Source organism: Martes martes (genome assembly GCF_963455335.1).
Source record: "Martes martes genome assembly, chromosome: 8".
NCBI lineage: Eukaryota > Metazoa > Chordata > Mammalia > Carnivora > Mustelidae > Martes > Martes martes.
The window spans coordinates 3,365,431-3,378,469 of NC_137895.1; the positions used below are offsets into that span (position 1 = coordinate 3,365,431).

Consider the following 13,039-nt stretch of genomic DNA (forward strand, 5'->3'; position numbering starts at 1 on the left):
GAGCCACCTGGAGCCGCCGGCAGCCGCCGCCACGGCAGGTTGATGCGCGGCGCCCTCCCGGGACGCGCACAGGAGCCATCTTGAAACCAACTTCGCAAACTTTCGCAAAGCGCTCTCGGAGTGGAAGCCGCGGGGGAGCCCGGGAGCGCGGCCGCCGGTGTCCCCGCCGGCGCCCCCGGGGAGGCAGGGCGCGGGCTGCCCCGAGGGCCCGGCGCGGGGCGCGCGGGGCGCGCGGGAGCCCTCCCCCGGCCGCGCCGGGTGCATGCGGAGCCGCGCCGGGTGCATGGATTGTGCTCGGGCGCCCGGCTCGGGCTCGGGCTCGGGCTCCGGGCCATGGCGCCGCCGCCTCCCGTGTTGCCCGCGCTGCTGCTCTTGGCCGCGGCCGCCGCCCTATCCGCGTTGGGGCTGCGAGCGGCCGCCTGGGAGCTGCGCGTGCCCGGCGGCGCCCGCGCCTTCGCCCTGGGGCCGGGCTGGACCTACGCGCTGGACGCCGCGCGCACGCCGCGGGCGCTGCGGGAGCTGCTGGACGTGAGCCGAGACGGGCGGCTGGCTGGGCGGCGGCGCGGGCCAGGCGCGGGGCCCCGGAGCTGCGTGCGCCTGGGGGGCCGCCCGCTGCCGCTGCTCGTCCGCCTGGCGGCCCGCGGCGCCCCGACGGCCCTGAGCCTCCGCCTGAGGGTGCGCGCGCACGGCCCGGGTTGCGGCGCCCGGCTACGGAGCCGACCCGCCACCGGCGCGGAGCTGCGGGCGCGGGCTGTGCTCACGGGGCCGGGGCCCGGCGCGGCGCTCTGCTTCCCGGCCCCCGGCGGCGGCGGCGGCGACAGTGGCGGGGCCACGCTGCACTCGGCGCTCGCGGCCCTGACCACCTTCCCCGCCTGTAGGTGCCCGCCGCACCCCGGCCCCCGCTGCCCACGCCGATCCGTCTGCCTGTCGCCCGGGGGGTTGGCCCGCCTGCGCCTGCTGTGCGCTCTGCGGCGCGGGGCCGGCGCCATCCAGGTGGAGCTGGCGCTGGAGGCGGCCGCGGGGACGCCCTCCCCGGCGCTGGCGCTGTCGCTGTCGCCGCCGACCCAGCCCCAGCCCCAGGCCGGGGCGGTGGCGGCGCGGCGGGCTCGGCGGGGCGCTGGCGGCAGCACGACCCCTCAGTTCCCGCTGCCGAGCTACCAAGTATCCGTGCCCGAGAACGAGCCGGCCGGCACCATGGTCATCGAGTTGCGCGCGCACGACCCGGACGAGGGCGAGGCCGGGCGCCTGAGCTACCAGATGGAGGCCCTGTTCGATGAACGCTCCAATGGCTACTTCCTCATCGACACCGCCACGGGCGCGGTGAGCACGGCCCGCGCACTGGACCGCGAGACCAAGGACACGCATGTGCTCAAGGTGAGCGCCGTGGACCACGGCTCACCGCGGCGCTCGGCCGCCACCTACCTCACTGTCACAGTCAGCGACACCAACGACCACAGTCCGGTCTTCGAGCAGTCCGAGTACCGTGAGCGCGTGCGTGAGAACCTCGAGGTGGGCTACGAGGTGCTGACCATCCGTGCCACCGACGGCGACGCGCCCTCCAACGCCAACATGCGCTACCGCCTGCTGGAGGGCGCGGGCGGCGTCTTTGAGATCGATGCGCGCTCGGGCGTGGTGCGCACCCGCGCGGCGGTGGACCGGGAAGAGGCGGCCGCCTACCAGCTGCTGGTGGAGGCCAACGACCAGGGCCGCAACCCAGGCCCGCTCAGCGCCACCGCCACCGTGCACATCGTGGTGGAGGACGAGAATGACAACTACCCCCAGTTCAGCGAGAAGCGCTATGTTGTGCAGGTGCCCGAGGACGTTGCCGTCAACACACCTGTGCTGCGTGTGCAGGCCACCGATAGGGACCAGGGGCAGAACGCGGCCATCCACTACAGCATCGTGAGTGGCAACCTGAAGGGGCAGTTCTACCTGCATTCCTTGAGCGGCAGCCTGGACGTCATCAACCCGCTGGACTTCGAGGCCATCCGGGAGTATACGCTGCGCATCAAGGCGCAGGATGGGGGCCGGCCTCCGCTCATCAATTCCTCGGGGCTGGTCCTGGTGCAGGTGCTGGACGTGAACGACAACGCCCCCATCTTCGTGAGCAGCCCCTTCCAGGCAGCCGTGCTAGAGAACGTGCCCCTCGGCCACTCAGTGCTGCACATCCAGGCGGTGGACGCGGACGCAGGGGAGAACTCCCGCCTGCGCTATCGGCTGGTGGACACGGCCTCCACCTCCGTCGGGGGGGGCGGGCCTGCGTCCCAGGACGCTGCATCTCCCCCGGACTTCCCTTTCCAGATCCACAACAGCTCGGGCTGGATCACCGTGTGCGCGGAGCTGGACCGCGAGGCGGTGGAGCACTACAGCTTCGGGGTGGAGGCGGTGGACCATGGCTCGCCGCCCATGAGCTCCTCGGCCAGCGTGTCCATCACGGTGCTGGACGTGAATGACAACGACCCGGTATTCACGCAGCCGGTGTACGAGCTGCGTCTGAATGAGGACGCCGCCGTGGGGAGCAGTGTGCTGACCCTGCGGGCACGTGACCGTGATGCCAACAGTGTCATCACCTACCAGCTCACCGGCGGCAACACCCGCAATCGCTTTGCCCTCAGCAGCCAGAGCGGCGGCGGCCTCATCACCCTGGCGCTGCCGCTGGACTACAAGCAGGAGCGGCAGTACGTGCTGGCCGTGACCGCGTCCGATGGCACCCGCTCGCACACCGCTCAGGTCTTCATCAACGTCACTGACGCCAACACCCACCGGCCGGTCTTCCAGAGCTCGCACTACACCGTGAGTGTCCGTGAGGACCGGCCGGTGGGCACCTCCGTCGCCAGCATCAGCGCCACCGACGAGGACACCGGCGAGAACGCTCGCATCACCTACGTGCTGGAGGACCCCGTCCCGCAGTTCCGCATCGACCCAGACACGGGCACCATCTACACCATGACCGAGCTGGACTACGAGGACCAGGCCGCCTATACCCTGGCCATCACCGCCCGGGACAACGGCATCCCTCAGAAGTCCGACACCACCTCCCTGGAGATCCTCATCCTTGATGCTAATGACAACGCGCCCCGCTTCCTGCGGGATTTCTACCAGGGTTCCGTCTTCGAGGACGCGCCACCATCCACCAGCGTCCTCCAGGTCTCCGCCACCGATCGGGACTCGGGCCCCAACGGCCGCCTGCTGTACACCTTCCAGGGCGGGGACGACGGGGACGGGGACTTCTACATCGAGCCCACGTCCGGCGTGATCCGCACCCAGCGCCGCCTAGACCGGGAGAACGTGGCGGTGTACAACCTCCGGGCCCTGGCTGTGGACCGGGGGAGCCCTGCGCCCCTCAGTGCCTCCGTGGACATCCAGGTGAGCGTCTTGGACATTAATGACAACCCCCCGGTGTTTGAGAGGGACGAGCTGGAGCTGTTTGTGGAGGAGAACAGCCCCGTGGGGTCTGTGGTGGCCAGGATTCGTGCCAGTGACCCCGACGAGGGCCCCAATGCCCAGATCATGTATCAGATCGTGGAGGGCAACGTGCCCGAGGTCTTCCAGCTGGACCTGCTGAGCGGCGACCTGCGCGCCCTGGCCGAGCTGGACTTCGAGGTCCGGCGGGAGTACGTGCTGGTAGTGCAGGCCACCTCGGCCCCGCTGGTGAGCCGGGCCACCGTGCGCATCCGCCTCCTGGACCAAAATGACAACCCGCCCGTGCTGCCCGACTTCCAGATCCTCTTCAACAACTATGTCACCAATAAGTCCAACAGCTTCCCCACGGGCGTGATCGGCCGCATCCCGGCGCACGACCCCGACCTCTCCGACAGCCTCAACTACACCTTCCTGCAGGGCAACGAGCTCCAGCTGCTGCTGCTGGACCCGGCCACCGGCGAGCTGCAGCTCAGCCGGGACCTGGACAACAACCGGCCGCTGGAGGCGCTCATGGAGGTGTCTGTTTCTGGTGAGTGGCCGCCCCGAGAGCCGCAGGGACCCGCTGGGGGCCTGCCCGACGAGCCGGGGCGCATCTGGGCAGGGCCCAGGCAGCTCTTCGGGGATCTGTGGGCTCCGGTTGGAGGGTTGGTGCCGCGAGCTGGGGGCGTGCTCCCCACTTAGGCCAAGGGAGTGGGAGGGGTACGGCACTGCTTCCCTCAGCACTTTTGCTGGGAGCAGGCCCGGGCTGCCTCAGGTTCAAGACCGGGGCTTTTTTTTTTTTTGGCGCTTTCCTCCGCGGACTGTGTCTCCCGATTGTGCTATGAAAAGTTGGTTTGCAGGGCTCTCTGAGTTGTCTGGTTTGCTAGGTACCGCTCTGTGGTCAGCCCTCCGCCTGTCTGGAAAGATCAAAGGTCACTGCCCGCCCGGTGTGCTGCATGGAAATTGCTGGATGGTTCCCTGAGTCACCCTGTAATAGGGCGGCAGTTGGTTCCCGTGGTGTCTCTTTTCTGTCTCCTGCAGATAATAACAATCCCGCTTATGTGTGCTCGTCTGTCTGGGAGCGCTTTGAAAAGCATAGCCTCGTTTGATCTTGGCTTCTGCTCCTGGACACGGGCTTATAATTTGGGTCTTACGAGAGGCCTGCCCAGTTTGATGGTGGAGCCGGTGTGGGAATCCAGCGGGCCTGCTCTGGGGCTGGAGGTGCGCAGACGAGCAAGGTGGTCTCGGCTCCGTCAGCCTAATGCCCGGCAGCGAAGAGTTCGTGCCCCATGCCTCCGACCCCCGAGTGCCAGGCGGGGCCCCCAGGGCTGGGGGGAGGGGACAGATAGAGGGCGTGGGAATTGGGAGACACAGCGGCTCCTTAAGGGGGTCCGCCTATGGGCAGGGTTGGCTGGTGCAGACAGGTGCCCTTAATGATGAGACCAAACTATCACCAAGAAAGGCTTGGATCGTGGGTTGTTTGAGTCAATGTTTCGGCTGACTTATTTGAACAATAAATGATTACGACACTGTCACCGCGGGAGCCCTGCGAGAATTAAAAAGGAAATTCTCTGATCTGTTTTGTGTTCACCATTGGTTATCAGTCGTTACCCTCCAAGGGTTGGGTGGCAAACAGGTTCCCATTTCAGTTGTTTGCTTGTGAGATCCGGAACTCACAGGTCCAGTTTTGCAGTGATGCGATCCTTTGCCAAGGGTTTCGGCGGCACAGTCTCTCCGCAGGTGCGTATTGTTGGTTTTGTGGGGTTGTGTATATGCGCAGGAGATACGGAAGAGGCCCTTAGGGGGAAGTTGTTAGCGGGGTTATGGGTATTCCAAGCAATGACCTGCTACCAAAAATCGTTTCCTTCCTAAATCCCCACTTGGGTTTGCCTGGTTTTTGTTCCTTCTACTGCTCTGCGTGCTGGGTACGACACAGTGGAAAACAGTCGGTGCGGAAACAACTTGGCAACACCCTGGGGTTTTGACTGCCCAGGGGACACAGGGGGCTTTAGTGGGAACAGTGCGTGTGGAAGCAAGGATGTTGTGTGCGTCTGAGGCGTCAGGAATGTGGGCCTCCCTGTGGCAGCCGGATAACAAGGCTTAGGATGGATTTCATCCCCCAGAGGGGAGTTACTGAGAGCTGGCTTGCCTACCTGGAGGGCCCCCGGCCGGGACCACAGTCGCAGGTGGGCCGGGGACCCATGCCACGTGGGGGACTGTCTCAGTGGTCTCGGTGACCCAGGGCCGACATAATTCTTCTGCCCCTCGGGCACTGGGCCTTCTGGGGGGTCCCCCCAGGAATAGGTGGTTCCCTTTCGCTGGGTTCTGATCCGACAGCGGGTGGCATTATAAACCCTTGCACTTAACACAGACACGCACCCTTCCGGTAACTGGGAGGTGAGCGGTGTTGGGATCCTTGCCTGCGAGAAGATTCTGGAGGAATGTGTTGCTGGGCTGACCGTTCCAGCACCAAATCCTCGCTCAGTGCCGAGTCTGTGCTGAGGTTTGAAGGGGGGACACCGGGGTGCGCTGTGACCCTCACCCCTTGACTTGCTGCTGAGTGCTCGGGCAAAGCCAATGGCTGAAAACTCTTAAAATCTGTGATTCCAGGGGCGCCTGGGTGGCTCAGTGGGTTAAAGCCTCTGCCTTCGGCTCGGGTCATGATCCCAGGGTCCTGGGATCGAGCCCCGCATCGGGCTCTCTGCTCAGCGGGGAGCCTGCTTCCTCCTCTCTCTCTGCCTGCCTCTCTGCCTACTTGTGATCTGTCAGTCAAATAAATAAAATCTTTAAAAAAAAAAAAAATCTGTGCTTCCAGGCAGCAGAGCGTGGGGTAGAAACAAAACAGAGCCCGAGATCAGTCTTTGAATGAACCAGGGTGGATTCTTAGGTTTTGTAAAGGAACGATGGAGAAAGCTGTTGTGAGGGGACTCACACCCTGTTTTCATTGAAGTGTTATTGGCTTTTTGGGATTTACAGCCGTGCCCTAAAGCCTCTGATGCCTTATTACCGCCCTCGAGGTGCTGGACGGAGCGGTTCTGTGGGCGCCAGGCCAGCAGGTCCCCAGCAGAGGAGCCTGCTGGGAAGGTGCACGAGGGGGAGGGCCTGACATGGCCAGGCAGGGGGGAGGGGTGTGCAGGGGGGAGGGCCTGTAGGGGGAGGGTTGTGTGGGGGGGGGCAGGAGGAAATGGCTGCAGGAGAGAGCAGCCTGGGGGGGTCCCGGGGACCAGGAGGGCCTTTCCGTTTGCCAGACCTGGGGTGTCGTTTAGCGGGAACATTTTGACCGTGAGTAGATGATACCGATGGTTTCACACAGACGCCCGAGGTCAGAACACCGTTTGAAAATGTTTTTGAATTAAAAAATAGGCACATTCGAATAATAGCCCGTGTTTGGAGGACAGCCAGCCCCACAAAACGCTCATTCTCTGTGTGACGGTTTTTGAATGAGGTTTAAAATTCTGTGATTGGGACCTCTTTACGGCTGTTGTAGGAAAGCCGCATTTGCATTTTTCAAAGCGGTGCAGCCGCCAGCCCTGGGGACCTTCAAGCACCACACGCTTCCCTCCAATCTTTCTGGATGTCAGGTTTTCGTCCCATCGGCATTTTCAGTCCGGCCGGAACGTGCCTGTGCCCGTGGGGCTGGGGCCGGACGCCGTGCACGGCGGAGCGTGGCACTTGGTGGGAAACAGCCCTGCGTCTGTGGGCGTGGTCGGCCCGTGGATGCGGGAATGTTGGCGTGTGTGGGGTAAGAATGACCCGTGTCGCTGGGACACGCCGGAAGATGGGGCAACGCGGTGAAGTGAGATCGGGCAACCTCGGGGCGCCTGGGGGGCGCCCGCGGCTGAGCGCCGGACCCTTGATCTCGGCTCAGGTCTTGCTCTCCGGGTCTTGAGACCGAGCCCCACGTCGGGCTCTGTGCTGGGCGTGGAGCCGGCCTCAGAGATCGGCTGTGGTTTGCCTTGGTGGGGAGTACGTGGCCTAGGGCCGCCTTGGCCTGATGACGCTTTAGAGCGTATCTGCCTCCTTAAATACAGCGTGTCAAGGGGACTTTTGCATGGGTGGATGCAGAGCCAGAAGTGGAGGGTGGGCCGCTGTCCCGGCCGCGCCTGGATGCCCAGTGTCAGGGCTCTTCCCGGATCTCACGGGGCGCTGAAGCCATTGTGGCTGCGGAGCTGGGTTCCCCGGGGACCCCCAGTGCCCCGGGAGTTCGGTGCTTCTCACAGTGGGTGGGCGTCGCGGGGTCTTCCGAAGCTCTGGGGACAGTCACTTGCTAGCTTACGTTCAGAAACACCGGCTCCGAGCCGAGAGCGTGTTTATCCTTTCGCTGAGCACCTACTGTGTGCCAGGTGCGGCCCTGCTCTCCCGGAAGCCGGCGGGGGATGGAGGACTGGAAGATCGCAGAGGAACACAGGACTGAGATCGCGGGGAGGGAGATGCGGGATGGGGGAGGCGGCGTGGGGACCCGCGGTCTTGCGCACGAAGCACCTTCCTGGCAGGGGAGCGTGTGTGGCGGGAACCCCCCCTGATGCGGAGGGTCGACTCCGGAGGCTTTGGGGCCGATCCGGGAGATTTGGGGAAGAGCCGGGCGCATCTGAGCTGCACATGGGGAGGTGGCTGTAGGCGGTGAGATGGGAGGCTGGAGGGAAGCGTGGGGGTGGCCGAGGAGTGTGGGGGGACAAGGCGGGGCCTGCGCGGTTAGATGGTGAGATGTGGGGCGGGGAAGGGCTTGAGCGGCCCGTGTGCTCTGCGCCGGGGCCTCCCCAGGCACTACCTGTCTGCACAGGGCGTGATCCTGCCAGGAGCACACCCGGGCCCCCGAGGCTTGATGGCAGCTGCTTGTAGGGGCAGCACTGGGGTTTGAACCCGTGGCTCCCAAGCCATGGTCTCTCAGGCTGTGCTTTCCAGAAAAAACGGGCTCCAGGAGCATGAGGACGAGGTCAGGGAGGAAGGCTCCCTGAGCTGGGTGTCCTTGCAGGGGGGTCTGGCCTTGGGGGCAAGACCGGGAGACCACGTGCGGCTGGGGAACCTTTGACCTTAGTCACTGTGATGGCTGGACACGCAGGTCTGGGCAGAGGCCAGCTGGAGTCCTGGCCGGAGGTGGTCAGCATGGCCTCAGCAGTGACAGAGAGGACGGTTGTGACTGGGGGTGGTCAGTGACCAGTCTGCAGGGATGTGAGGGCATTAAGGCAGGGGATGCGTGTGACGGGAATGGGACCGCGGTGCAGCCTCGAGAAGCTGTGGCCGGAGTGGCCTATGGGCGGGGATGGGTCAGCCTCGGAGCTGGAGCAGGAGTGACCACACACAAGAGAAAAGCTGGGGGGTCTGGGGCTCTGGGGGCTGAGGGTCCCACCGTGGGTCACCCGTGGGGCAGAAATGGGGCTTGAATTAACCAAATGGAGGTCCTTGGTGGCGTCCGCGAGAGCCAGAGTAGCGTGAGACTGGGCAGCCCCTCTGAGGAGCAGGGGACAGGCTTGCAGGGGTGAGGGAGCCAGCCTGAGGGCAGGGGGTGGCTGTGGGGACGTGGAGCTGACAGCGACCCGGGCTGGGTTGATGGGCGGGAGGACTTGACCAGTTGGCACGCACCACCACGACGCTGGCCACCTGGTCCCTCTGTCTGCGTGGACGTTCACCCCGTGTGATTCCGGGGGCACCGGGAGTGAGGGGGGCACCGTGATGGCAGAACAGTATCTGTCGGGGCCACGTCGAGTGTAGACAGGGCTGCCTGGGAGGGTCGGTTCTACTCCTCTTTGACTCGTAGGACCTGTGATGGGGGGGGAGGGTGGGCAGGGGGGCCAGGGCCACGGGGCTCCTGGACCGCTGAGGGGCAGGGCAGCCCATCTCAGCACTGGCTACCTGGCGACAGGAAGTCTCCTGGTGGCCCCACCTACCAGCTAGAGCAACAGGGAGACTGTTTACATGTGGGGAGAGTGACAGGCAGTGAGCCCTTGGGAGGAGGGTGGGGGGTACACAGACCCCGTATGACGTTGACCGGCATTGGCAGTTTGCAGGCGACACCCAAGCTCCGTCCAGGGCCGGGTGCCCCCTTTGGACAGCCCTCTCGGGGCCGGGTGGATGCGCACACCTGCTCCCGGTGACGCCCGAGAGCAGAAACCTATGTGGGACCCGGCGCGGTGGGATGGGGGCCGTCTGGGCCTGGCAGACGCCGAGGCCCGGAGCGGTGTGTTGTGTGGCTCCGGGCCACGAGCCTCCTCCCTGCCGGCACTCGGATGCAAACAGAAGTAGATTTTATCGTGTGGCGCAGAGCACGTGGAAAATCTTCCTGAATCAGCATGACTCTTCTCCGCTCACAGCCTAGGGGGTCATAGTTTTCTGGTGTTTCTTCTTGTCCTGTAACCTGAACACGCAGGTTCGTATGAAAACCGGAGGGTTCCTGGATCCTGAGGGGTGGAGTGAATGTCCCCCCGCTTTCTGTGGGTTTGCTTTGGGAGGGTCACGGGGCCACCTGAGGACGTGTGGCAGGGTTGGGGTCCCAGGTTGTCAGGGTCGGGGACCTGGCCTTGAGTTTGTGGGGGATGACAGGGGCCCCCTCTGCTTTTCCCCTGTGAGTAGGTGGTCCTCAGAGGCTGTGGGTCATTTACAGACTGAGCCACAGGGACCTGGGAGAGGATCCCCCTGCAGAGACTGCGGCGGCTCGTCTGTCCCCCACTCTGGGCACCGGGGAGAGGCTGACACTGAAAACAGGATAGCCCCACCCCCCACTTTGGGTCCCTCTGTGCCTTGTTGGGGGCTTGGCTCCCGGGGAAGGTTCTCCTCCTATGGCTGATCCTCACGCTTTTGCTTCAGGTAAGGACTTGCGGATGCCTTGGAAATTGGTTCCCCTTTTCGGGTGTGAACATTCCAGAGCTGGGGAAAGCCCGTCACCAGCCCTTCATCGTTCTACCACTCCAGTGAACGCCTCCTGACATCCTGGAGATGGGCCACGATTCTTTCTTAAACATGTACACATGTGCACCTGTGCTCACACACACACGGACACACACATGCGCACGGACGCCAGTACATGCACACACAAGCATGCTCACATGTGTGTGCACACATGGACATATGCACACGGACACAAGCACACACATGCACACAGACATATACACATGCAAATGCACGGACACAGGCACATGTATGAACAAACACACACGTGTGCAGGGCACAGGTACACACAAACATGAACGCACATGCACACAGAGACATATGCACATGCAAAAACATGTGTGCACATACACATGGGCCGGGGATCACACATGAACAAATACACAGACACATAAATACACACACGTACACACGCACACACACAGTTTGACTACTTTGGAGGCAGACTGTGTCGCATGAGCTCTCCTTCCAGCCACCCCAACCCGACACACCGTATCGACCTCTGCAGCCGCGGTGGGGTCCGGTCGGCCGGTCTGGTGATCCCTCGGGGCTGGTGACAGGGTGCCAGGCTTGCGGGTGCACCGTGGACCGAGGGCCTCCCGTGAAAGGGGTCGTGCCAGCCTGTAGCTTCCAGGGTCAGCCCCTGGGTATCGAGGCATCAAGCATGTGGAGTGGGGCTGGTCCCCCACAGTGGCTGTTGGGACAGACTCCGTGACTACTTTTGCACAGCTGTGTCCGCGGCGTGCGGTGAATGGCGAAGGTGAACGGCGAGCGAGCCCTGGGCTGGTGTGCTCTCTGCACTGATCTAGTGGGACGGGATCGTCCCTCCGCCTTCCGGGCGGGAAGCGGATGGGGAAGGACACACAGCCTGCTTTGTCGTGTGGAAGTGTGAGGGGGACACGAGCCGGCCGAGGCCCAGTCCCTGCCGCCCCCCGTGTTGGATCTTCGGGCCTGGCTCCTGGTAGTTGATGACGTGGGTTTGCTGTCTCGGGGTGTTGGGGCTGTTTCCGAGCCCCAAGGTGGCCCAGTGGAGGGGGCTTCCTGGCCCTGAGGGGCTCTGCTGGCTTTCCCAGGTCCCACCCTCCCTCTCCCCCTCCCCGGGGCACGCCGCACCTGTGCCTGGAGCAGGTGGTGGAGGGCTCTGTGCCTCAGTTTCCCCTGGCACAGGCTAGCAGCTGCCATCTGCAGGGTGTGGCGAGGGTGCCCTGGGGATGCGCGTGCTAGCCGGACGCGGCCGAGCGGCTGGGCCTTCTCCGCCCGCTCCCTCTCCTGCGGCCTGACTTTTCCTTCTGGCTGTTGGCCGCGCAGCTGCGCGGGTGGCCTCCGTACTGCCTGGTGGAGGCCTTTCCTCTGTGTCCGTCTGTCCTTCCTGCCTTTCCCCCTCTTCCAGCACGCTGGGACAGTGGAGGAGGTCTGTGTGCTTTGGAGAGGTTTCAGGTGACTCAGGAGAGGGGCTTGGTGCCGTGACCCCGCCACCTACCCCGGCCCGCGAGGCAGAGGCCAGGGGTCTGGCAGGACGTTGGGACCAATGGAGCCTTGGTCTAGGACATCAAGCGCCTTTGAAACCTTGAGGGGACAGTGTGGTCCAACAGCGGGTGGCCTTGGGGTGGCCTCCTGCGCCCAGAAGACAAGAGCTATGTGAGTCCCGCCAAGTCCCTGGGCAGTTGCGGACCAGCCCGTGTGGCCCTGAGATGCTGAGTCCCAACCCCGGCCCAACCTTGGGCCTCCGCTCACCTGTTGTCTCCTTTCTGCTGAGAGCGTGTGAGCTTTTGGCCCCTCCAAGGCACGGCGCCACCTCCACCCCTCCGGTCTTCCTGTCTGCCCGCCTCCGTCTCTCCCCTGGGGCTTTGAGGTCGGGGGGTCAGTGTCCGATCTCCACACACCTGGGAGGAGACTGGCGGGCATCAGAGCCAGGATGATACCCCAAGAGGTGGTCGTCTGAGAGCCTGTGGCCCCACTGCCTGGGTGTGCGTGCCCCCTCCCCAGGCCCTGCCTTATCCCCTGGCTGCAAACCTCAGAGTGCCCATTTCACGGGCAAAGATACTGAGGCTGCAGAGCTCCTGGTGGTAGGTCCGAGTCTGGAACCATGGGTGGCCCCACTGTCAGCCAGAGGCTGAGCCCTGCCTCGAGGAGCTGTTGTGACAGCAGCCCCGGGGACCCAGAACAGGAGGGCTGTGGGTCACGTGTGTGTCACACCCGATTCCACGGGAGTGCTACGGTGAGCGGGGGTGCAGCTGCTGCACAGTGAGGGAAAGGGGGTCCTGGCAGCTGTCCCTGAGTCTTTATGGGCCTCCTATGGGCAGAGCGGTGTCACGGGAAACTGTGGAGTGCAGGACCCGCGTGCATCAGGTGCGGGGAGGGACCCGAACCAGTGCTGTGGTCAGGGTCAGAGGCAGCAGAGAGGTGGACAGCATTGCCGAGCTCACGCGGAACTGGCTGACGTGCCCTTGGGGGCCCTCCGGCTTCGAGAGCAGATTCTCCTGGTCGGGACCGGCCAACCTTCCTTCCTTCCCTTTTCTCGCCTCTCCCCTCTCCCCTCCCTCCCTCCCACCCTCTCCCCGCCCTCCCTCCCTCCCTCTCTTTCTCCCTCCTTCTCTCTCTCCATCAGTCAAGATTTTTCCTTCTTTTTCAATAGTCTGTTTTCACTTCCAGTTCTGGGTTTGTGTTTTGTTTTGTTTTTGTCTGTTTTTTTTTTTTTTTTTTTTTTTTTTTTTTTTTAAAGATTTTATTTATTTATTTGACAGACAGATCACAA

At 63.8% G+C, this 13,039-nt stretch overlaps 1 protein-coding gene across 1 annotated transcript in view; it reads left to right on the top strand.

The window, feature by feature from the left end:
* Positions 1-333: 333 nt before the first annotated feature.
* CELSR1 (cadherin EGF LAG seven-pass G-type receptor 1) overlaps positions 334-13,039 on the top strand; it is a gene marked incomplete at its 5' end in the record, with an annotated part of 130,807 nt that continues 118,101 nt past the window's right edge. Inside the window, one exon of the mRNA XM_080811676.1 lies at positions 334-3,952. Coding sequence (XP_080667802.1) covers positions 334-3,952 — 3,619 coding nt within the window. The remainder of the gene's footprint in view (positions 3,953-13,039) is intronic.